Source organism: Scyliorhinus torazame, chromosome 3 (genome assembly GCF_047496885.1).
Source record: "Scyliorhinus torazame isolate Kashiwa2021f chromosome 3, sScyTor2.1, whole genome shotgun sequence".
NCBI classification, from domain to species: Eukaryota; Metazoa; Chordata; class Chondrichthyes; order Carcharhiniformes; family Scyliorhinidae; genus Scyliorhinus; species Scyliorhinus torazame.
In genome coordinates, this window is record NC_092709.1 from 316378948 (window position 1) to 316405232 (window position 26285).

Below are 26285 nucleotides of genomic sequence, written 5' to 3' on the forward strand. Positions count from 1 at the left end.
ACATTCTCCCTGTGTGTGCGTGGGTTTCCTCCGGGTGCTCCGGTTTCCTCCCACAGTCCAAAGATGTGTGGGTTAGGTGGACTGGCCATGATAAATTGCCCTTAGTGTCTAAAAATGTTACGTGGGGGTTATGGGGATAGGGTAGATATGTGGGCTTGAGTAGGGTGCTCTTTGTAAGGGCTGGCGCAGACCCGATGGGCAGAATGGCCTCCTTCTGCACTGTAAATTCTATGAAATAATCAAAGGAACAAACTGCCTTATTCTTGGTTGATTTGGTAGAAATTGGTGACCTTGCACTTCTGTGGCTTGCTGTTATAAAGAGTAATTTGAAAAGCAAAGTACTGTCAAAGTTGAAACAAAAATGGAAAATGCTGGTAATGTTCAACCAATCAGGCAGCATCTGTGGAGGGAAAATGTTCGTGTTTTGGGTGTCAATTCTTCATAGCTTTTTCCTTTCCATGAGAGAACAATTCTGTACCTTCACCATGTTCAGTATATTGAACCTCTCTGCATTGCTGTTTTCCTGCAACTTGACATGTGCCACTGATCCAGCATGTCGAACATAAGCCTGACACCATTCCCGAGTGCCAATCAAAGTTAAGGAAGTGAAGATGAGGCTTGCTAAAAATATTAAGCTCTTATTTACTTCGTTTATGTGTTCAGTGTTGTATTAGTCCCGTTAGTTAATGAGTAAAGAGGATCTTGTTGGGGCAGGGCTATGAAGGTCTATGACGTTGGACATTATCCTGCACTCTGCAGCTCAAAATGGACAAATCCAGCAAATTTGGTGTGTATATGAAGCTCATGGCAGAGTGACATGAATCAACCACAATATTCTCGAGATTTGCAACATCTAATGTGTCTCTTCCATGGAACGTGCAGCTGTTACCATCCCAGCTAATTTAACAAAAACATTTGTTCATTGGATGTGGGCATCGCAGGTTATCCTTCTGCATTTATTGCCCATCCCTAATTGCCCTTGAGGAGACAGTTTAGAGTCAACCACATTGCTGTGGGTCTAGAGTCACATGTAGGCCAGACCAGGTAAGGATGGCAGATTTCCTTCCTTAAAGGACATTAGTAAACCAGATGGGTTTTTACGACAATCGACAATGGCATCATGGTCATCGTTAGACTTTTAATTACAGACTTTTATTGAACTCAAATTTCACCACGTGCCATGGTGGGATTTGAACCTCGGTTCCCCAGACCCTGGGAGCGAGATTCTCTTAGCCCAGGCCGAGCCGGAGAATCGCCTGGCTGGCGCGAATCGCGCGACGCCGCCCTGACGCCGGTCCGCCGATTCTCCGGAGAGAGAGAGTTCAAAAAATCTGAGTCCCGCCGGTGCCGTCCACATGTGGTCTTATCCGGCAGGACCTCGGCGTGCATGCATCGGGGGGGCGGCCTGGTGGGGAGGTTGGGGGGGGGGGGGTGAGGTGGTCCGACCCCGGGGGGGGGCCTCCGCTGTGGCCTGACCCGCGATCGGGGCCTACTGATCAGCGGCCGGCCTCTCGGGCTGGGGGCCTCTTTTGTTCCGTGCCTGCACCTGTAGCCCTATGCCATGTTGCGTCGGGGCCGGCGCAGAGAAGGGAGCCACTGCGCATGCGCACATTGGCGCCGGTCCCACTGCGCATACGCAGACCCGTGGCGCCCAGCTGATGCCGGCATCGGCAGCTGGAGCAGCGTGGTTCACTCCAGTGCTGTGTTGGCCCCCTGTAGGATTCCGAATCGCTGCTCCTGAGGACATGTTGATGCCGTCGTGAAACGTGACGGCGTTTATGACGGTGTCAACACTTAGCCTCAGGATCAGAGGGTTTCTGCGTGGGTGTTTTCCGGGTGCTCCGGTTTCCTTCTACAGTCCAAAGCTGTGCAGGTTAGGTGGATTGGCCATGCTAAATTGCACCTTTGTGACCAAAGGTTAGATTGCGTTGCAGGGATGGGGTGGGAGAATTGTCTTGGGGTGATCTTTTGGAGGGTCAATGCAGACTCGCTGGGCCAAATGACCTCCTTCTGCACTAAAGTGATTATGCAACTTCCCAACTGATGGGTGCCCAGGAGGCCTGCTGGGAACTGGAGTTTCTAACCTTCGAGATGAGTATTTGCATTTCATAACATGCCAATTTGGTAATTTTAATAACGGTACTTAATATTAAAAAAACATTATTTTCCAACACTATTCAAGCTCCTATTTTAATATATATTTAAGAAAAACAATTGTTAATTCACTCCAGCTGCTCACCCATGATGCCACAAATATAGGACTTGCTCAACAACTTTTTGCCCAAGTAGCTTGAGGGGCAGCATGGTGGCACATGGTTAGCACTGCTGCCTGACAACACCAGGGACCCCGGGTTCGATTCTGGCCTTGTGGGTGACTGTCTGTCTGGTGTTTGCACATTCTCCCCGTGTCTGCGTGGACTTCCTCCGGGTGCTCCGGCTTCCTCCCACAGTCCAAAGATGTGCAGGTAGGTTGTTTGGCCATGATCAATGTGTAGGGTTACGGGATAGGGCAAGGGAGTGGGCCGAGATAGAGTGCAGAGTGTTTGTGCAGACTTGATGGGACAAATGGCTGCCTCCTGCACTGTAGGGGTTCTATGAAATGTGAGAGTCAATTTGTGCACAGCAACAAGGTCCAGGTAAGCTGTTTTTAGTGTTATTTTTAAGGATAATCATTGCCTGGGACCCCTCTCCAACTCTTCAAAATAGTGCTGTGCAATCTATTGCATCCACCTAAGGAGATGGCAGGGCCTTGGTTCTCACCTGAAAAATGGCATCTCAAACACTGCAGCACACCTTTCGTACAACAGGAGCATTGACGTAGGTTATGCCATTAGCATTCCCCTTGGTTTCTGTGGCTATTAGCAACCTGTTTTCTGGGTTTCTGTGGCTATGACTCATCTTTCATTCTCACTCCACAGTATAAATATCTCTCACTTTCCCTGTCTTTTAGCTTTGACAAGGGGTCATCTGTACTTGAAACATTAGCTCTTCTCTCTCCCTACAGATGCTGCCAGACCTGCTGAAATTTTCCAGAATTTCTTTTTGGCGTAGTTTATGTGCTCTCGTCTCTGTATGTAAACCCAGACAATGAATGCTGGCTGCTTATTTGGTTGTGGGGTATTTGCTAAATATCCATTAACTTGTATTGTCCAACAGCTGTGTTTTGTTTTATCCCTTTTCTGAGCCCCAAGCATTATTTTGGCTGAGATTAAATAATGCAACTCTGGGGTTAAATATATAGCATTCTGTTCTGTTTGGTTTTGAAAGAGTAGAATAGGAGCTCAATCTCTCTCCAATACCCAACAGACCAGACAAAACTCAACTTCGCTTCCAACTGTTTATTCGAGGTGTGCCAGGGAGGCTGCACCTCAGCCAGGCTGCTTTACTGACTCCCAGATAAAGCACACTCAGGATGGTATTGTTTTACAGACATTTACAAAAAACAATCATTCACTGCCCTTGTCAACAATTAGTCAATCATGGAGCTACACATGCTGCCTCTGTGATTGCACGTCCCTCCCTTCAGTGTCCAGTTCCTTTGTTCTTCATTCAAACTGTTTTATTCAAACTTGTTGAATCCATATCCTAACAATTTGCAATTTGTAAGACTGTGAGGGAAGACTATTAAATCACAGCAGTTGGTATTGTCATTGGACCCGTTAACCAGATACCCAGGGTAATGATCGAATCCCACCATGCAGATGTTGAAATTTGAATTCAATAAAAATCTGGAAATAAAAATCTAATGATGACCACAAAACCATTGTTGATTGTTGCAGAAACCCATCTGGTTCAATAATGTCCTTTAGGGAAGGAAATCTGCCATCCTAACCTAGTCAGACCCACATGTAATCTCAGATCCCAGAATGTGGTTGACTCTTAAATGCCCTCTGAAATGGTCTAGCAAACCATTCAGTTGAAGGGCAATAGATGCTGGCCCAGCCAATGATTCGAACATCCAATGAATGAATTAAAAAAAAAAAAAAATAAGCTGCTCACTGACGCTCAGTTTGGGGTCCGCCAGAGCCACTCAGCTCCTGACTTTATTACAACCTTGGTTCAAGCATGGACAAACAACCTGAACTCCAGGGGTGAGGTGAGAGTGATTACCCTTGATATCAAGACAGCATTGACCAAGTATAGCATCAAAGAGGGCTATCAAAACTGGAGTCAATGGGAATCAGTGGGGGCAAAACTGTCCACTGTTTTTGAATCATATCTAGCACAAAGAAAGATGTAAGTGTCTATCATCTCAGTCCTGGGACTTCACAGTAGGAGTAACTCAGGGTAGCATCCAAGGCTCAACCATCTTCAACTACTTCAGCAATGACCTTCCTTCCATCATAAGGTCAGAAGTGGAGACATTCACATGATTGTGCAATGTTCACCTTTTGTGACTGCTCTGATGCTAAAGCAGTCCATGTACATATGCAACAAGATCTGGATTATATTAAGGCTTGGGCTGACGAGTGGCAAGTAACATTCATGCCACAGAAGTGCTAGGCATTGACCATCTCCAAAAAGAGAGAATCTAACCATCAACCCCTTTCATTGAATTTCTTTAGCTTCACTGAATCACCCACTCTCCATATCCTGGGAGTTACCACTGACCATAAACTGAACTGCACTAGCCATATAAGTACTGTGGCTATGAGAGCAGGCCAGAGGCTGGCAATTTTGTGGAGATCACTTGCCTCTTTACTCCCCATGCCTATCCACCATCTACAAGGTCCAAGTCAGGAGTGTGATAGAATGCTTTCCACTTGCCTGGGTAAGTGCAGCTTCAACAGCACTCTAAGCTCGACAGCTTCCAAGGCAAAGTAGCCCTCTTGATTGGCACCCAATCCACCACCGACATACAGCGGCAGCAGTGTGTACCATTTACAAAATGCAGTGCAGCGACTCATCATGGTTTCTTTAACAGCACCTGCTAAACATGCAACCTCTAAGATGAAGAAGGGTATGGGTAACGGATGCATGGTGCACCACCACCTGCACGTTCCCTTCCAAGTCCTACACCATCCTGACATGGAACTATATCGCCGTTCGTTTACTGTCGCTGAAACTCCTAACAGCATTGTGGGTATACCTACACAACATGGACTGCAGCAGTTCAAGAAGGCAGCACACCACCACCATCACCGGAGCATTTAGGAATGGGCAATAAATCTTGGCTTAACCAGCTTTGCCCACATTCCATGAGCAAATTTTAAAAAAGAACACGAGTAAGTGCCTTTATGAATGAGTTGTGTTGCTAACTTTTGCCTTAGTTTAATTGCTCTGTTTTATCACCTTTGCTCTTGAGTCGCCAGGTATCTTTCTGATACCACCACGTGGTTCAAGTCCGAGTAATGGTCAATAATCCAATACACCGCTTAGTAAGATTTAAATCAAAGAACATTTATTATACACAGTAATCACTACTCATGCATAAATTCTACGTCTAAGCTACTTCTACGACTAACAGGCCAATACTTAACTCGGAACTGGCCCACCAGGTCAGGGAAACGAATGGCCTTTCGTTCGGGTTCTGAGCCTGCGGGATTCGAAGTTGGTACAGATTGGTAGCTAGGAGCGCCTATCTCGTAGCGAGCGTTGAAGTAAGACTTACTGGATTTCAGCGATGGCTAGACCGGTCACCGTCAAGGGTTGGTTTGCGTTGCTGAGTGACCCGGTCAAAAAGAGAAGGAGGACGATTTGAACTTGGGGCTCAATTCTTATAGTCCCCAGGGGCTTCCCGCCTTTCGGGGCGGACCCTGTACCTGGTTCCAAGTGATTGGACTTTGTCCCAATCACTTGGTTCAATTATCTCCAATGCTGGAGCGGTTCCCTGATCGATGGGCGGTCCTGAGGTGGTCGTTCACCTCCCATTGTGTAGGCTTCTGCTGGCGCCAAAGAGTCTGGTTTGGCTTTATGTGTCTAAATGTTGCTCATTGTTCCTGGGGATTGCTCATTAATATGCAGATGGCTGGTGTTTTGTTATGCTGATGGTTGCTGGTATCGATCCTGTCTGGTCTTTCCAGAGGTAAAGACACACTCAACCTGCAGCTGCTCGTTTGTGTCCTGTTGGCTGACTTTCCCATCAGCCTTTGCCGTGCGCCATTTTAAATCAGGATTTAGCCATTCTAAATCGGGAGTTAGCCATTTTAACTGGCTACAGTTGCCAATTTTAATTTTCTGCAGATTGAATTGTTCCCCATGTGGTTGATTTTTGATCTCCACCTTTTATTTCTAACTATCATAAATCCAGCGAACAATAAAATAAACACAAGGTGTACACCAACCATGTGTCTTGGTGATTCAAGGCTCATTGACTAGATGCAATCTGATAGTGAGCTGGACAGATCAACAAGGCCCCAGACTTGATCTCCAGTAAGAGGTTGAGAAGAGAAAAGTTTAAGGTTCCTGTCCTCAATTGCTATTAATAACTCTTTGAAAGGAGTTGGGGAACTCCATGCGTGGGTGGGGATGTCATGTGAATGCTGGATCGGGGTGAGCTTTAGTGCCAGTGATGGTTGAATAACTTTTGGCACACATTGTCTAGATACTCATTCGAAACAAGGAGGGCTACTTGGGAGAAATACTGAACTACTGATGAAATTAGGTGAGAGGAGAAAATAGAAGATATTACTTGATATACAACACTGAGGAAGACACTCACTTTAGTTATTCTTGCAAAATGTCTGTCGTCTTTAATGGTATGTTAAATGAGGCAATATGTAACCTGGTTTAACTTGGAAAAACAAGAGGGTGAGGTGACCATAATTGAGAACACGCCACCCTCTCTTTGTTGAGATTGGCAATTGTGCCACCTGAGGGAGCAGGTACCCTGTTTTGAAGCCCATTCTCTCTTTCACCTCTCCTACAATTCAAGTTTCAGAAAATGTTTATTGACTGAGATTTTCCATTCTTTATACTAACATTCACATCAAACAAAAAGCCAAAAGATAGCTACAGGTATCAATGACCAGCAGGTACAGCAAAAACAACAGTCATTACATAATTGGGAACAAATAAGACCGGATGAATCAGGGACAAAATCCCCAACATGTTTCTTCCACGGATAAATGCCCTGTCTGCACCCAAACAGGATACCGGCAACATTATGGACATACATCTCACCCATAGCTACAAAACAAAATGACAAAAGAAGAAAACTATACCTGAGAACCCCAGTGCTAAGGGAGCATTGACTAACTCTTACAGCACAATTTAAACTCTTCTCCAGATCCAGACTGGAACAGGCAGTCATCCTACACCTTTGAGATGGAGAAATGACAAAAAGAGAGACAAAGAAAGGACCAGGCAGAACCAAACCTTAAAACTCAACCCAGGGTCTCCCATAGAAGAAGTAAAAAGAAAGCGAGAACAAGGGCCAAGAACAAGAATCCAAACTTCCATAATCCTATCTCCCAGCCCAACATCAAAGGGCAAAAGAGATCACCGGACGACCAGCATCAGTACCGTCTTCAATAGGACAAGAGATTATTGTAGGGCAAAGAACCAAAACGAATATAAACTGGTGCCAATCTGACGGAGGGCCGTCAGAGCGACCCCCAAACTGAGGGCCGACCCGCTTCTCTCTCCCCCCCCAGCCCCCCAAACAACCAGGACCACTCAAAAGAAAAATGGCTTTAGGTGAACCAAATCCTATATGGATCCATACGAGTGTCCATGGCACCAAGGTTCACCATTCAACATCCCCAGAGCCAGCCCTCACAGGCACCAGTACTAAGAGACAAGTAGAAACAGCGCCCCAAAATCTCTCCAAAGTCAGAAGGAGGGTGAAGAAAAAGAACAAGAACTGTCATCCGCAAATCACCTCCCAAGAAACTACTAGATGAGAACCGGCCAATTAACCACCAAGTGGCCCCCATCCAACCCCCAAGAATAAGGATAATTACTGGACACAACCTTCTGACCCTTCCCCAATTTTCACCGCTCCGAATGTGAGCATGCCCACATCAAACTCCCCCACGATTCCCCCAAAAGGAGATAGCCCCTGTCCAAGGAGCAACCAGATACTGATTGCCATCCCGAGCCTGGCCTCGCCCAGCACCACCATAAAGAAAAAAGAATGATTGGAGACTTGGCTCCAAGGATGCCCGTGATACTCCTGTCCTTGCACCCCTCCAAAGCTTAGCCAGTTTGTTCCCATAAAGGACACACCCCTTCTCCCCTGCCCACCAACAAACTGTCCAATACACAAACCAACAACAGGACCAATACCCCACACCACAACAGGACAGGAGAAGACAAAAAAACGTGACCCTCCCACTCGACACACCACTTACCACCAAATAAAGAATATTCAGACCGGCCTCACTCACAAGGTATTTGGCAGCTGTTAGAACAGTCAAAAAGGGAGACCCACATCAGGAGAACAACTGATTCCCTTCCCCTACATGGAGTCCAACAAACCCCAGTCCTCAGCAGGGTAATACACTGTCCACCTGGGCCTGAAGAAGAAAAAGACGCAGCCAAAAAAGAACTCAGACAACGGAAGACCTTCCTCGAATGTAGCGAGGATAGAATTAACCTTACCACCCACACCCTCCATCCCTCCCCCTGCTCCAGCTCTGCTAATTCTCTCTCTTCTCCCCGTGCCCCCCCTCCCTTCCGAGGCCAAGGATATTAGGATAAAGAAAATGTGCACAAATCCTGGAATCAATATTCAGTCTCACGTGATAAAACCTTATTAAATCAGGATAACCTACGATGCAGGTCATCACACCCAAAATATTTACTTCCCTGCAAATAGATAAATTGACAACTTTTAACAGACAACAACATGATTATAAGGGAGTAGAGTCCAGGATAACAACTGGGGGACGAGGCAGTCATCGGGATAAAGACCAATCCTCTGGTGCATGAAGAAAGTAGACATCCAGGATAAAGCAGGATCTGGAACGGAGAGCATTCTTCAGGATCTTCCAAGTATTCCAACGATCCGAACACGAACCTCGTTACTTCCAACATGCCAACTCAGCCGAGCCCAGGCGGTCAACTACTGAGGCTCCAAAAGGTGGGGAATGGCCGGCCGGCTCAGGCGACCCAACCCCTCTCGACCGACATTAGGAACAAGACCACACAGAACCAGAGGTTAGAAGGCCAACCCAATCCCAGGCCTTGGAGTCTGTATTAAATATGCGTCATTGAATCCAAGCTGCCCATCCTCCAGATCAAGATCCCCAAAACATGGCAGCATTCTCGAACTCGGCTGGGAAATTCACCACCACTTCACCGGAGACATCAGGCATGATCAGGGTCCTCATCAGTTCCCCTCATCACCCAAACTCCTCAGGATGGACGACAGGCCATGCAACAGGAACTCCACTGTGTGGAGGTGGGTCCAACAGAGACAGTGCTCTCCCTAAACAAGAACCTCCTGGTGCATTGCCACCGCCTCCATAAATATGCCTCGCAATTCTTGAAACTGGGCTTTAACGTCCTGCACCGCAGAGCCAAAGCTATCAGCCGGATCACCTTCATCGCTAGCAACTATCATCCATCGGTGTGCACTATATTGCCAGGACAGGAAACCTCTCAAAGACAGCAGGGCCACCAAAGACACGGCCCCATCCCAACTCCCTCCAGTTGCCACAAATCAACGAGTATTAACGCAAATTATCTCCATTCGAAAGTGCTGAAACATTGATCAATAAACCTTGGTACAAAAGCTATGTGAACTGAAACAAGACACGAGGATAAAAATAAAGATTGAAATAATAATAAGAAGAATCACTTCGTGTCACAAGTATGCTTCAATGAAGTTACTGTGAAAAGCACCTGGTCGCCACATTCCGACGCCTGTTTAGGGAGGCCGGTATGGGAATTGAACTCACGCTGCTGCCTTGTTCTGCATTACAAGCCAACTGTTTAGCCCACTGTGCTAAACCAACCCCGATATGAGCAGAGCTGGAGCTCACGGAAATGCAGCCACTCCCTCGCTCACTTGACCCCCCCCACAATTCCATATCTGTAATGTTCTCTGGCACAGCGCATCATTTTATCACTTTGTCCGGTGAAGTAGTGTGGATATTTAATTTTATAGGACGTGACCATCGCTGGCTGGGCCAGCACTTATTACTCATCCCTAACTGCTCTCCATTTCAGAGGGCATTTGAGTCAACTTTTAACACGAGATGCATTGTTTTCTAAAGAAGCTTCTTGTGTCTCCAGATGATCAGAAATACAGCTTTCATAAAGTATAACTCTCCTTTGTGTGGGTGTGAAGAATATAAACTTGTTTTAAAATTACTGAGCAAGAGCTGTGATAGAAGGCATCCTTTACACTAATGTGAGTGTTCCCAGAAGATGCATTGTATAGTAAATCTGGTAGCGTAATCTGTAAAAGAACAGATCCTTCTGTCTGAAGGAAACGGTGTACAATGTCAGTATAATGAGCAAAATCAGGAAACCCATGTGAAAAAACAGCTCATTATTTCCATTTTGTGGTTTCAGGATTTCCAAATAATTCTCTTTCCCCTCACACCCCCTGAAGTTCACCAGGATCATCACCTTGACGATAAAATCTGAAACTCTAACTTTTGACATGATAACACTGACACTTTTACATTACCTCTTATTCCTGCAAAAAGATAGAATTCCTACAGTTCAGAAGGAGGCCATTTGGCCCATCGGGTCTGCACCGATCCTCCAAAAGAACACACCACCTCGGCCCACACCCCCACCCTAACCCTCCCCATCTAATCTGTGCATCTTTGGACTATGGGAAGAAACCCGAGCACCTGGAGGAAACCCACACAGACACAGGGAGAAAGTGCAAACTCCACACAGGCAGGATTTGAACCCAGATCCTTGTCATTGTGAGGCAACAGTGCTAACCATTGTGCTACCGTGCCACCCCATGAATCCTTTTGACTCATTTGCGTACACTTGAATTCATTAGACTCTATCTCAATAAATGGCTACAGGATGCCCCAATGAACTTGACAATTAAGTGTCACCAGACATCTTTACCATATTTGATTCCATCAATATGCACTTAACTTTCATGAGGGATAACGCGAGGTGAACATGAGTGGGAATCTGTGGAGAGAAGGACAAGTTTACTTTTCTGTTTCAGACCCTCCAGCTCCATCTCCATTTCTGTTCTCTTCATAGCTTCTGACTAACCTGACTAATCTGCAGAGTATGGGCAGCACTTCCTCCCCGTGTCTGCGTGGGTTTCTTCCGGGTGCTCCGGTTTCCTCCCACAGTCCAAAGATGTGGAGGTTAGGTGGATTGGCCATGCTAAATTGCCCCTTAGTGTCCAAAAGATGAGGTGGGGTTAGTATCCAAAAGGTTTGGTGGGGTTACTGAGTTATGGGGATAGGATGGAGGGGTGGGCTTAAGTAGGGTGCTCTTTCCAAGGGCTGGGGCAGACTCGATGGGCTGAATAGCCGCCTTCAGCACTGTAAATTCTATGATTCCCAGCATTTACAGTTTTCCAGCATTCTCTTGGAGTGCCCCATCTTAGATCATGGGGCAGCACGGTAGCACAAGTGGATAGCACTGTGGCTTCACAGCGCCAGGGTCCCAGGTTCGATTCCCCGCTGGGTCACTGTCTGGGCGGAGTCTGCACGTTCTCCCCGTGTCCATGTGGGTTTCCTCCGGGTGCTCCGGTTTCCTCCCAAAGACATGCAGGTTAGGTGGATTGTCCATGATAAATTGCCCTTCGTGACCAAAAAGGTTAGGAGGGGTTATTGGGTTATGGGGATAGGGTGGAAGTGAGGGCTTAAGTGGGTTGGTGCAGATTCGATGGGCCGAATGGCCGCCTTCTGCACTGTATGTTCTATGTATAATGGTAGCACCATTCCTGCTACCCTGCCTCTGATCAATTAACTGAACATTTAATCCAGGTGCTATGCTGGAAATATTATTGTCTGCTGATTTTATGAATAGTTTTAAAACGTGAAATTCTAACTATCAAAATTCCAAACACCATTCACTGGAAGAAAAAACGAGGATTTCTATTTTCTGTGAGACTTGTTTTCATTCTCATCAAGGGTCAAATCTGAAATGTTTTGATGAAGAATTAAACCTCAAACCTTTCTCAGACTTCTTTAAAGTCTGATTTTGTGCTAGGGAATAATCCCAATCAAGACAGAAGTGCAAAACAAAAGACAAATATTTAACTTTGAGGACACTTCGCTTAAAATGCACTATTTGATTCTCCATGGATATTTTATTTTTGGTAGGTACAGAACTTCGGATATTCCTGAAAAGAGAGACATGTTAACAAAGGTTTTGGTCTTGCATTCAGGCCAAATGCAAGAATGCTAAATTTCAAATGATTGCAACAATTTATAATACAGAAGAAAAGTGATTCAAAAGAGTGGCCAGGGTTGAACATATTCCTTTTGTTTGTAGAGATATGATGGCCTTGATATAAATGGATTTTGTTTCCAGTAAGCATGAATGATCCATGCTAAGAATTCACTTGGTTATCTTCGATTGGTTCTCCAGTATAGCTATTAGCAGCAAGTGCAGTCAAATCCTGAAATCACATCTAATAGAAGACAGTTTGGGCGCGATTCTCCGAGCCCCGCGCCGGGCTGGAGAATCGCCGCAACCGTGCCACGGCGCCCCGACACCGGTGCGCGATTCTCCAAGGTGCGGAGAATCGGCGCCATTTGTGCCGGCGTGTTTGCCAGCCGCAGGCCTTGCCGATTCTCCGGCCCGGATGGGCCGAGTGGCCGCGCGGAAAAGGCAGCGTCCCACCCCTGGTCGCTGCCGGCGGGAACTCTGCGCAAAGGGTCGGGGGACGGCCTGTGGGGCGGGGAAAAACACTCCTTCACTGGGGGGGGGGGGGGGGGGGGGGCTCTGATGAGGCCTGGCCCGCAATCGGGGCCCACCGATTGGTGGGCCGGCCTATTCCTCCCCCCCCCCCCCCTCCCCCGGGCCTACTTTGTTGCGCGGCCGCCCCCTGAACCCCCCACGCCACGATGCGTAGGGGCCGGCGCGCTGAAGAAGTCCCCCGCGCATGCGCAGGTTGGCGCGGCCCAACTGCACATGCGCGGGTTGGCGCAGCACCTATTTGGTGCCGGGAAGGGAGGCTGGAGCGGCGTGAACCGCTCCAGCGCTGTGCTGACCCCCTGTGGGGGACAGAATCCGTTCTCCCTGCGTTCGTTTTGCGCTGTCGTGAAATGCGACGGTGTTCACGATGGCGCGAACACTTAGTCTCCATTTTGGAGAATCGTCCCCTTTATTTTGGAAGTGTGGGTTGATTACCTCACACTTTTCTGTACTGAATTAATGTGTTTTGGGGAGGGCGAACACAGCAAGGGAATTACTCAATAAACGGGAAGATATTGAGAGAGGTTGAAGAAGTGAGACCTTGGTGCACATGTTCACGAACTCTTGAAGGTGGCAAGACAGGTGGATAAAGTGGTCAAGAAAGCATATAGAACACTTTCCTTTATTGGATAAGACATTGAATACAAAAGATATAATGACAAAACTGTATAAAATGCTCATTAGGCTCATTTTGCCAGGCCTTGAAAATTACAGTGTTTAGGGGAGATTGGATGGGCCAGAGTTGTTTTCCTTAGAACAGAGGAGGCTCAGGGTGACCTAATTGAGATGGACAAAATTATGAGGGGTCGAGATAGAGTAGACAGGAGAGCCTTGTTTCCTCTGGCTAAGGGCTCAATTACTAGGGGGCATAGATTTAAGGTGATTGGTAGAAGGGTTAGAGGTGGGATTTGAACCTGGGTCCCAAGATCATTACCCTGGCTATCTGGATAACAGGTCTAGTGACAATACCAACACATCACTGCCTCCTGCTGAGCAAATGCAGCTTGAGGGAACATGAGCAACACCATTTTCACCCAGAGGGTGGTGGGCATTTGGGATTCATTGCCTAAATTGGTGGTTGAGGCTGAAACATTCAACTCCATTTAAAAGGTACCTGGATCTGCATCTGAAGAATTGTAATCTGCAAGGCTACAGATCAGGTGCTGGATAGTGCGACTAAAATGAGCGGCTGACTTTTTTTCTTTTTTTTGGCTGGCACAGGTACAATGGGCTGAATGGCTTCTTTCTGAACCATAACGTTTGCATGGTTCTATGGAATGTGATCTGGATTGAGCCTATTCTGAGCAACCAAAAATGTGCTGTTTGACCACATGTCTACTGTTAGATTCAGTTATTGGGCAGCACTTGCTGAATAATCTTGAATGCGCTAATAGTTACGCTAACAAATTTAAGATAATCAGTGGAGCTCTTAACGTGGCTCATTTGTGCTTGCTAGAATGACATACATACATATATTGAACTGAGAACATTGGAGCCTCTGCCATCACAACCTATAGCTCCAAACTACAATGTGCATGTAAAGAATGCATGTTGCTTCAGTTTTCTGCAAATAAAGTAAATATATTCAAACCTTGTGTGTTTGATTTACATAGGGGCTTGGCCAGCCTTTAGTTCCCAGTTTCTTGATCCATGACAATGCTTCAATCAATCAGAGTCAACTTGCCAAATGTTTCTCTGTTACGATTGTTTGATATTTCTCATTCTTAAGTTTCTCCAGATGAGTGCAAGATGAAAAGCTTCTGTAGCATGTCTCTTATTTTTATGTGATTTATTATTTATGTATATTTTTTAAAGCCACCAATAAAGAGTGATGAGTTGTCCTAGGCTTTCTCTGACTACTTTTGTGTGGGAGGGAATTGAAATGAAAACGAAATGTAATTGCCCAACAGTCTCCATAGGAAACTGCAATTTGGATAAAGTAAAAGCTGGCAATACTTAAACCAAGTACTAGGGTTCGTTTCGAGAGGAATTGAATTGAAAAGCAGAGGGATTATATTAAACCGCTTTCGAGCCTTGGTTAGACCACACATTGTGAACAGTTCCGTAATAAAATAGTTCTGTGAAATATAGACACTGTCGGGAAAAATAGATTTCCTGGAATGATGCCAGAACTGAGAGGAATTATACCTATCAGGAAAGATTGAATAGGCTTGGGCACTTTTCTAGTGACCTGATGGAGATTATGCAATAGTTTGATTGGATAGACATTAAAAAGATGCTTCTACTGGCAGATGCGCTCAGAATTGGGAGCAGTAAATACATGGTGGTAGTATTACTGTTTGCTTGTAAATTGGAGTTGCTGTGGCAATATGCAATTTTTTCATGCATGTAGTAGCCTCGAGCTATGTGTAGTGTTGGTAGAGGCTCCAATGTTTTTGACATCATTTGGCTGACCAGCAACCTATCCCATTCTTACTGTCTGCCATTGGTATGTGTTGAAAGGATTTGCAAGTTGATGCACAACCTGTTTGGCTGCGTTATAAACACACATTTCTAGGCCATCGAGTCCTGGGGTGGGACTCCAATCTGGAGCTTTTGGTTCAGAGAGAGGTAGCTACCCACTGTGACACAAGGCCCCTAAATATAAGATAGTGACTAATACATTCAATAAGGATTTCAGAAGAAATTTCTTTACCCAACAGTGGTTAGAATGTGGGATTCCCAACCACAAGAAGTAGTTGAAGTGAGTAGAATAGAGGCTTTCAAGGTGCAGTTAGAAATGCGTGAAGGAGAACAGAATAGAGAGAGAAACTGATGGGGTTAGCTGAAAAGGGTTGGGTGAGGCTGGTGTAGAGCACAAACATGGCATGGCCTATTTCTGGTTCGTAAATACTTTGCAAAATGATTCCAAATCATGTCCTTTAATTCTGTATAACATTTTTTATATACACAACACGAAATTTAAAACTAGGTCAAATGGCAACGTAAAAATATTTTTATATGGAGGCTTGTTCTGATGAAAGGTCATGACCTGAAATGTTAACTGTTTCCTCTCCCTCAGTACTGCCTGATCTGCTGAGTATTTCAAACGTTAAATAAATTGTCAACAATTTAAAAATTCTACAGTAAATTTTTTTAAGCCATCGGTTTTGTCAATATTAAAAATTAAAAAGACTAGCATCCTGGCAAATCTGACGACAGCCTTGACCATAAAGACATCACAGAAGATTATTTTCAAATTATTCGAATATGGCAAGTTCTGTTTAGTGACATACTTGGCATTATCACTTGAGTGCCTGCTTCCCAGTTTATGGTTGCAACACAATTTAGCAGATAGCAGCAGCAGCACAAGGATTTCAAATCTAGCTTTTCCTTTACATTTAAAAGTAGTTTGCGGAAATTGATTTTCAGAAAATACCAAAAAAAGGTAATCCACTATGATATGAAACTAGAGCACAAACCTTCACCCATCATTTAATAGTTTCACAAGAAGGACACATCAATGGTGAGGAATCTATTGGAAGCAATTCTGAGCGACAGAACTTATCTGCATTTGGAGAGGCAGGGATTAATCGAGAACAGTCCATGGTTTTGTTCAGGGGAGGTCATGTCTTTTTAAAAATAAATTTAGAGTACCCAATTCATTTTTTCCAATTAAGGGGCAATTTGGCATGGCCAATCCACCTACCCTGCACATCTTTGGGTTGTGGGGGCGAAACACGGGGAGAATGTGCAAACTCCACATTGACCCAGAGCCGGGTTCGAACCTGGGACCTCGGCGCCATGAGGCAGCAGGGCTAAGCCACTGCACCACCGTGCTTTCCTAGGCGAGGTCATGTCTGACCAGCTTGATTGAATTTTTTGAAGAGGTGACCAGGTGTGTAGATGAGGGATATGCATTCAATGTCATTTACTTGGGCTTCAACAAGGCTTTTGATAAGGTTCCACATGTGAGACTGATAGCGAAGCTAAGAGCCCATGGGATCCAAGGAAATTTGGCAAATTGTATCTAGAATTGGCTGAGTGCCAGGAAGCAAAGAGTGATGGTCGAGGGGTGTTTTTCTGACTGGAAGCCTGTGTCCAGTGGAACCCCACCGGGATCAGTGTTGGGTCCCTTGCTGTTTCTGGTTTATCTAAATGATTTAGACATGAATGTTGGCAGGCTGATCAGTAAGATTTTACGAAAATTGGTGGGTGAGAAATAGTGAGGCGGGCCACCTTTGATTACAGGAGGATATAGACGGGCTGGTCAGATGGGCTGATCAGTGGCAATTAGAATTCAATCTAGATAGGTGTGAGGTGATGCACTTGGGCAGGACAAGCAAGGCAAGGGAATACATGATAAACGACAGGACCCTGGGAAGCACCGAGGATCAGATTGACCTTGGTGTGCATGTACACTGGCCCCCTAAGGTAGCAGAGCAGGTTGACACAGTCGTTAAGAAGGCAGGCATTTGGTATATTTGCCTTTATTAGCCGAGGCATAAGTTTAAGAGCAGGGAGGTTATGCTATAGGTGCGATGTGATAGCACTTTAGGGGCGCAGAGGAGATTTGCTAGGATGTTGCTTGGGCTGGAGAGTTTCAGCTATGAAGAGAGATTGGATACACTGGGTTGTTTTCCTTGGAGCAGAGGAGACTGGGGGGGGACATGACTGAGATGTAGAAAATTATGAGGGGCATAGGTAGAGTAGACAGTAATATACTTTTCCCCTTGCTGGAGGGATCAATGCCCAGGTGGCATGGATTTAAAGTATGGGGCAGGAGGTTTCGAGGAGAGGGTGGTGGGAATTTGGAACGCTCTGCCTGAAAGGGTGGTGGAGGCAGAGACAAGAATTCAGATGTGCACTTAGATGCACACTTACAATGCCAAGGCACACAAGGCTGTGGGCCAAGTGCTGGAAAATGGAATTAGAATAGTTAGGTGGTTATTTTTGACCGGCGCAGACTCGACGAGCTGAAGGGCCTTTTCTGTGCTGTAGACCTCTATGACTATGACTCTAGGACTATGACATCAGTCAAGGCTTCCAATATGGAAAAAGGAGTAATATATTTCTCCTCTGGCGTCCACAATGCTGCTCTGTAATGGGCTATAAGAGAGTGTCATGTTCGACTTGCTCCATTTTGAGATGCCTTTGTATTGCTGTTGAGGTCTGTGAGGGAACTACCCTACATTCTCAATTTATCTTTGTAAAATGCATCCTTATCATTGTGAAAGAGCGCAGAAGTCACGTTCCAACCATTCACAGGCAGAATGTTATGTGCATTTTTAGTGCATTACTTTAGGAAAGACCATAGATTGCAAAAGAGAAGATGCCAGGGCTTCATTATGTGGTGGCGGTAGTAAAAATGGTGCACGTTTTAGTTGAACAAGGAAGAGCAAGAAGACAGTCTTGTTAAACTACATTGGGCAAAAATAATTTCCGTCGGTCAGTTAGTCAATAACTCAAGGATATAAACATGCAATCATCTAAGAAATGATGGGGTAGATTAGGAGCCCTGGGCAGGATTCTCTCAACCCGGAAATGAGCAGGAGAATCCCAGCGACCAGCGCGAATCGTGCCACGCCGGCATACGATTCTCCGGCACGCGATTCTCGGGATGGGCCAAGTGGCCATCGTAAAAAAAGCCGAGTCCCGCCGGCGCCGTCCACACCTGCTCTCAACTGGCGGGAACTCGGTGTGGAAGGGTTGGGAAGCGGCCTGTGGGGGGGGTGGGTCTCCGATGTGGCCTGGCCCACGATTGGGTCGCACCAATCGGTGGGCCAGCCTCTGGCTGGGGGCCTCCTTCCCTCCGCGCCGGCCCCTGTAGCCCTGCGCCATGTTGCGTCGGGGCCGGCGCGTTGAAGGAAGCCACTGCGCATGCGCGCGTTGGCGCCGGTGCCACTGCGCATGTGCGGATCCCGTGGCGCCCAGTTGATGCCGGGATCAGCAGCTGGAGCGGTGTGAACTGCCCCAGTGCCGTGCTGGCCCCCTGTAGGGGCCAGAATGGCTGATCCTGAGGCTGTGTTGACACCGTCGAGAAACGCGACGGCGTTTCCGACGGCATCAACACTTAGCCTCAGGATCACAGAATCCCACCCCCTGTGTTTGGATATGGACTGTTCTATTATCGGTCAAAGTGGTCCACCCACGTCGATGCTACAACCAAGAAAGCACAATTGCGCTTGTACTTCCTCAGGAAACTAAGAAAAATTCGGCATCTCCACATTGACTCTTACCAATTTTTACAGATGCATCATAGAAAACATCCTTTCTGGCTGTATCACAACTTGGGTATGGCAACTGCTCGGCCCAAGACTGTAAGAAACTCAAGAGAGTCATGAACACAGCCCAGTCCATCACATGAACCCGCCTCCCATCCGTTGACTCTGTCTACACCTCCCACTGCCTTGGGAGCGGACAGCATAATCAAAGACCCCTCCCACCCAGGTTATTCTTTTTTCCAACCCCTTCATCAGGCAGGAGATACAAAAGTCTGAGAACATGCACCAATAGATTCAAAATAGCTTCTTCCCCACTGTTACCAGATTTCTGAATGACCCTCTTATGACTGAACTGATCTCTCCACGCACCTTCTCTAAACTCCATATGCTTCACCTGATGTCTGTGTTTATGTATTTACATTGTGTATTTATCGTATGTCCTATGTTTTTTTTCATGTATGGAACGATTGCCTGGTCTGTACGCAGGATATACTTTTCATTGCACCACGTGACAATAAATCTAAATCTAGTAGAATTCACAGTGAGGTATTAAAAGGAATGTGAATAAATATTTGCAGTTCTTTAAAAGGTATAGGGAAAGGACAGGGAGGGGGATTATGTGGATAACACTTTCAGAGAGAACCAGCACAGATATGATGGGCTCAATGACTACAAAATTCTATAATTTCTACTGTGTACAGACAATTTTCAAAACCATGTAATTCCACTTTTCTACCTTAGCTAGGTGTGAGGCTGAATACTATTGCAACTAAATATAACAGTACTACTGTAGTAAAATGTCTACTGTCTGACAGACACTGTAATGTAAATGTATTTTTTTAATGTTCAGCTCTGTTGAGTAGCGGTCTCAGAATTTGCTGAGTAGAAGGTGCTATGTAGCTTGCACCATGTAAATATTCGGAATCTTTTAGACTTACTCAGTTCCTTTGCTGTCTGTTAATACTCATGATGTGGAGATGCCGGCATTGGACTGGGGTGAGCACAGTAAGAAGTCTTACAACACCAACTGTCTTGGCTTGAGACACTTCACACCTCTTTAACCTGTGATTATCCCTCTCTCTGGATCTGTAAAGACTTAATTACCTGCAAAGACTCATTCAAAGTATCGTATTGCATCTTTGACTTTGTCTATAATCTATGTTTCTGGAACCCACCTCTTCATTCACCTGAGGAAGGAGCAGTGCTCCAAAAGCTAGTGTTTGAAACAAACCTGTTGGACTTTAACCTGGTGTTGTAAGACTTCTTACTGTCAGTACTCAGTTAGCTATATATTTTCATTTTATCCAGTGGAAACATACACTAATTTCTAGCATTATTATCAAAAATGTTTTGTAGTTGTATCAATTCAGTTGTACTTTACATGTTATTTTCATTTTACATACACACACCAATGCTTTGAGTCAATATATGTTTTGTAACAACAATGTGCAAATATGTAGAAAGGTGGTGCAAGACACTTCACAGATGTAATCAGTTTTTTAAAAAATGGACTCCGAGCCAAAGAAGCGGTGGGGGGTGGGTACCAAAACTTGGTCAAAGAGTTGGGGCACCAAAACATGGTCAAAGAGTTGGGTTTTAAGGAAGACCTGGGGCTTAGGAACCACAGTGTAGTTCTCTGACTCTAAAAGCTAATGGGCGGCACGGTAGCACAGTGGCTAGCACTGTTGCTTCACAGCTTCAGGGTCCCAGGTTCGATTCCCGGCTTGGGTCACTGTCTCTGCGGAGTCTGCACGTTCTCCCCGTGTCTGTGTAGGTTTCCTCCGGGCGCTCTGGTTTTCTCCCACAAGTCCCGAAAGACGTGCTGTTAGGAGAATTGGACATTCCGAATTCCCCCTCTGTGTACCCGAACAGGTGCCGGAATGTGGCGACGAGGGGTTTTTCACAGTAACTTCATTGCAGTGTTAATATAAACCTACTTGTGGTAATAAAGATTTATTATTATTATTATTATTATTATTAATGTTTACAAAAACCCCATAACAAAGAAAATTGAGACCTGTCTGCTCAACTTGCTGAATGCAACTTTTACTGAAGTATTTTCAGACAATTTTTTAGAAATGAGTTCAACTGGAACATTTACAGGAAGTTAGTAAAGTAAAAGAATAGAGAACATTGATAATATGACACTGGACCACTAGAGATGAGAATTGATGAATATCATTAACCTGTTGGATTGGAAATAAGTGGATCTGGTTAGACTTCTAGTTTCACAGGCCACCAGATTTTATTTTGGATTTTCATTGTTGATTATCATTTTGTCAGTCGACGAAGGGCAAAAGGCCGTGCTTCAGGTGCCTTTGCAGTCAGTCTTCATCGTTGTATTAGTCTGCACTGAGACAAAATAAGTTCTCTCTCGATGCTTCGCCCTTTATATCTTTTGATGTCATTTTCTTCTCGTACAACAGTTTTTAACCAGTTTCCCTAGAGAATAGTAGTTGAATGCTTTCCTGCTGAAGATATAAATTGCAATTTTTTTTCACATCTGGCAAGCCCTCATGAATCAATGTGTAATCTGAGTGATTGTATTTCTGAACTATTGAGAAATGTTCAGATTTGAGAACAATTGAAACTCGTCACTTAGAAACAAATGTTAAAATGTGTTCTGATTAACGCAATGTACAATTATCTGAAATAAAACAGAAAATGCTGGTAATACTCAACAGGTCTAGTCACATATGTGGCAAGAGGAACAGAATTAACATTTCAGGCCTGTGACCTTTCATCAGAATTGCAGTATTTTGCTTTTGGATTATCTGTCTAGAAAAATCTACCATCAATTTTGCACCATTCAGTCTAATCCAGACATGCTGGTATCAGTGGTCCCTGTGGTGTCGCATAACAGTCATTCTTTTGTCTCCTTTTTTTCATCTCTATCACTCTACTTTGGCTAAAATCAAAGTGTCTAGAACAGTTTGAACTTGTACATGAGCTCCTGTGTTGAGCTTAGATTTCTGGGAAAATTGAGGTCTGATCATTCATCACTCTCTCTTTAATGTTTTGCCTGTACAATTTAAGAATATTTGATTATAAATGGTATGCATACTGATTCTAAATATTTTTATTTCTTTGGCACCTCAGCAGATCAGAATCAACAACGAAATGTAGTGGCTGCTGCTGGAAGGCCTCGGCCTGTTAATGAAGATCGGCCGGTTGGTGCACCTCGGATGCGACGCAATCTCAGAAACAGAGTTCTGGCTCGGAGACTTCTGGAAGCTGAACAGGAGGCCCAATGTAATTTATCAGCACTATATTTTCCCCCATTTTCTTAGAATAGAACATGCTTTGAGTTCTGCAAGTTGACAGATGCTAACAAGAAATTCTAGCATATTTTCATTTCAATAAAAAATAATCAGTTAAAAAACTGCTGGTCCAGGCTAGGTAGAGGTGGCAAGATCCATTTCCTGAAGCATTTTAGTGAATGTTTTATTTTTTGGTGCTAGCTCGCAAATTAGACTCATTACCATAGTAGGATTTGAGATCATCGGATTACTGCAGTAGTACGGTAGAAAAAGATGACCAGATGCACCAAGTCACAGAAATTTGTGATTTGAGTTTAAAATTTGATTTGGAGGAGGAAGAGAAGGCTAATTTTTTGTGTGAAATTTAGAATGGTTTAAACATTTGGTTTAGAAGTTTCAGCAACACTATTTCTTTCTTACAACTTGAGAGTTCTGGGATGTCTAAGGGATTGGCAGTGCTGTTATCTGGGAGCCATCTTATGGGATGAACCCTGAAGCATTGTTTGTTTTGTATGCTTTAGTGTGCGCATGTAGTTATTAAGTGAAGCAAATATGACATTTTGCATAACCGAGAGTTAGTGTTTGAATATGCTGACTTACTGGTTCTGCTAATGGACGAGTAATCCGATGATCTCAAATCCTACTATGGTAATGAGTCTGATTTGTGAGCGAGCACCAAAAAATAAAACATTCACTAAAATTCTTCAGGAATGGATCTTGCCACCTCTACCTAGACTGCACTGTACATGACTGCCGTCCAGTACCTTATGGTTAATCCTTGGTACCATCAGGGCACCTAGAGATGTGCCTGGTGATATCAAAAAATTATAACAACATTTGTACCAATTATTATTCTTTCACATGATGCGGGCATCGCTGGCTAGGCCAGCAATTATTGCCCACCCCTAATTGCATTTAATTATTGAAAATAATTAAAATACTGCAAACCTTGTGCACGGTCAGATATTAGGAAAATTTGTCTCCACATGATAGTTGATGTGGAGTAAATAGGCAATTTTTTTTGATTGATCAATTGATTTACTGAGAAGCAAAGTTGTGGGTTATGGAGATATTGTCCAGATCTATTGTGCAGTCACTGATCAAAGGAACTAAGATGGTTTTCTGGAGGGTGGGGTAAGTCACAAGCCAGTCCAGTCAGTGTAAGATGGTGGCAATAGTTGATTTTGTCTGTCTTCCAGTGATGTGCTCAGTCCTAAGAAATATGATGTCAAAACTCTTTTAATCTGTGAAAGGTAAGCCTGCACTTCTAATAATTCTATTTAAAAAGGTATTGATGGCATATTTCTAGCATAAACGTCCTGTTGGAATGCAGGAGTTTCAGCATTGGAACAGAATGAAGGAAGTTTATGGAATTGCCACCTGACTTGGTAATAGCTTATATTAATTCTGAGCACTTGATCTGCAAGGTATCTTGTGCAGCAAATGGCAATTTCAACACACATTTTCCAGGTGATTAGTGTTGTTGATAGTTGACACTGTAGGCTGGCTGAGCATGTGGAATTGCTGAGTAAAGAATCTCTGCTGATGCGTTTTCATTGTATGAATATAATATTTATAGGCAGTGCTTCTGAGTAACTGATGATGTGTTCGCAAAACAAGGTCATGTCGATTGACTGTATCAACTCCCTCACTGCCTTTTTATTCCACCAACTGGAAACAGCAGTGGGCAGCTGTTAGCTGGGAAAATGTTTACTGAAAACTGGTTATTCAAAGTATAATTTGCATGAGCTTTGGGCCCGTGTGATATTTTTGGATGTGCTACTAGCAAGGCAGCTTCCAGCCCTTAGTCATACGGTATAAGGATTTTCATTTACTTATTTTAGTCAGTAACTGCAATAGTTCCCCACATTTTACAACCCACCCATTCTCATACATACAGCTGCGGACTTAATATACCGTATTGTGGGTAATGAAACCATTATTAAAGATAGGACATAATGTCAGTTTGTTCAACTTTTTGGTACTGCAATTTGGATGCTTCAGTGGTTCTGTTATCAGCCTCTTTGCTTGAGTTAATTATACAAGCTTTCTGTTTGACATTTAGAAGGACACATAAGAACATAAGAACTAGAAGCAGGAGTAGGCCATCTGGCCCCTCGAGCCTGCTCCACCATTCAATGAGATCATGGCTGATCTTTTGTGGACTCAGCTCCACTTTCCGGGCCGAACACCATAACCCTTAATCCCTTTATTCTTCAAAAAACTATCTATCTTTATCTTAAAAACATTTAATGAAGGACCCTCTACTGCTTCACTGGGCAAGGAATTCCATAGATTCACAACCCTTTGGGTGAAGAATAGCCTTATTTTGAGGCTATGCCCCCTAGTTCTGCTTTCACCCGCCAGTGGAAACAACCTGCCCGCATCTATCCTATCTATTCCCTTCATAATCTTATATGTTTCTATAAAATCCCTCCTCATCCTTCTAAATTCCAACGAGTACAGTCCCAGTCTACTCAACCTCTCCTCCTAATCCAACCCCTTCAGCTCTGGGATTAACCTAGTGAATCTCCTCTGCACACCCTCCAGTGCCAGCACGTCCTTTCTCAAGTAAGGAGACCAAAACTGAACACAATACTCCAGGTGTGGCCTCACTAACACCTTATACAATTGCAGCATAACCTCCCTAGTCTTAAACTCCATCCCTCTAGCAATGAAGGACAAAATTCCATTTGCCTTCTTAATCACCTGTTGCACCTGTAAACAACTTTTTGCGACTCATGCACTAGCACACCTAGGTCTCTCTGCACAGCAGCATGTTTTAATATTTAATCATTTAAATAATAATCCCTTTTGCTGTTATTCCTACCAAAATGGATAACCTCACATTTGTCAACATTGTATTCCATCTGCCAGACCCTAGCCCATTCACTTAGCCTATCCAAATCCCTCTGCAGACTTCCAGTATCCTCTGCACTTTTTGCTTTACCACTTATCTTAGTGTCGTCTGCAAACTTGGACACATTGCCCTTGGTCCCCAACTCTAAACCATCTATGTAAATTGTGAACAGTTGTAGGCCCAACACTGATCCCTGAGGGACACAACTAGCTACTGATTGCCAACCAGAGAAACACCCATTAATCCCAACTCTTTGCTTTCTATTAATTAACCAATCGTCTATCCATGCTACTACTTTCCCCTTAATGCCATGCATCTTTATCTTATGCAGCAACCTTTTGTGTGGCACCTTGTCAAAGGCTTTCTGGAAATCCAGATATACCACATCCATTGGCTCCCCATTATCTACCGCACTGGTAATGTCCTCAGAAAATTCCATTAAATTAGTTAGGCACGACCTGCCCTTTATGAACCCATGCTGCGTCTGCCCAATGGGACAATTTCCACCCAGATGCCTCGCTATTTCTTCCTTGATGATAGATTCCAGCATCTTCCCTACTACCGAAGTTAAGTTCACTGGCTTATAATTACCCGCTTTCTGCCTACCTCCTTTTTTAAACAGTGGTGTTACATTTGCTAATTTCCAATCCGCCGGGACCACCCCAAAGTCTAGTGAATTTTGGTAAATTATCACTAGTGCATTTGCAATTTCCCTAGCCATCTCTTTTAGCACTCTGGGATGCATTCCATCAGGGCCAGGAGACTTGTCTACCTTTAGCCCCATTAGCTTGCCCATCACTACCTCCTTGGTGATAACAATCCTCTCAAGGTCCTCACCTGTCATAGCCTCATTTCCATCAGTCACTGGCATGTTATTTGTGTCTTCCACTGTGAAGACCGACCAAAAAAACCTGTTCAGTTCCTCAGCCATTTCCTCATCTCCCATTATTAAATCTCCCTTCCCATCTGCTAAAGGACCAATATTTACCTTAACCACTCTTTTTTTGTTTTATATGTTTGTAGAAACTTTTACTATCTGTTTTTATATTCTGAGCAAGTTTACTCTCATAATCTATCTTACTCTTCTTTACAGCTTTTTTAGTAGCTTTCTGTTGCCCCCTAAAGATTTCCCAGTCCTCTAGTCTCCCACTAATCTTTGCTACTTTGTATGTTTTTTCCTTCAATTTGATACTCTCCCTT

The 26285-nt window shown here is 44.5% G+C and overlaps 1 protein-coding gene across 3 annotated transcripts in view; it reads left to right on the top strand.

The window, feature by feature from the left end:
- LOC140409254 (DDRGK domain-containing protein 1-like) overlaps positions 1-26285 on the top strand; it is a 151337-nt gene that overhangs the window by 62289 nt on the left and 62763 nt on the right. For 2 of the 3 annotated variants that reach the window (XM_072497593.1, XM_072497591.1), the window contains exon 2: positions 22065-22217. In XM_072497593.1, coding sequence (XP_072353694.1) covers positions 22065-22217 — 153 coding nt within the window. The remainder of the gene's footprint in view (positions 1-22064; positions 22218-26285) is intronic. The other variant, XM_072497592.1, reaches the window with a different exon arrangement.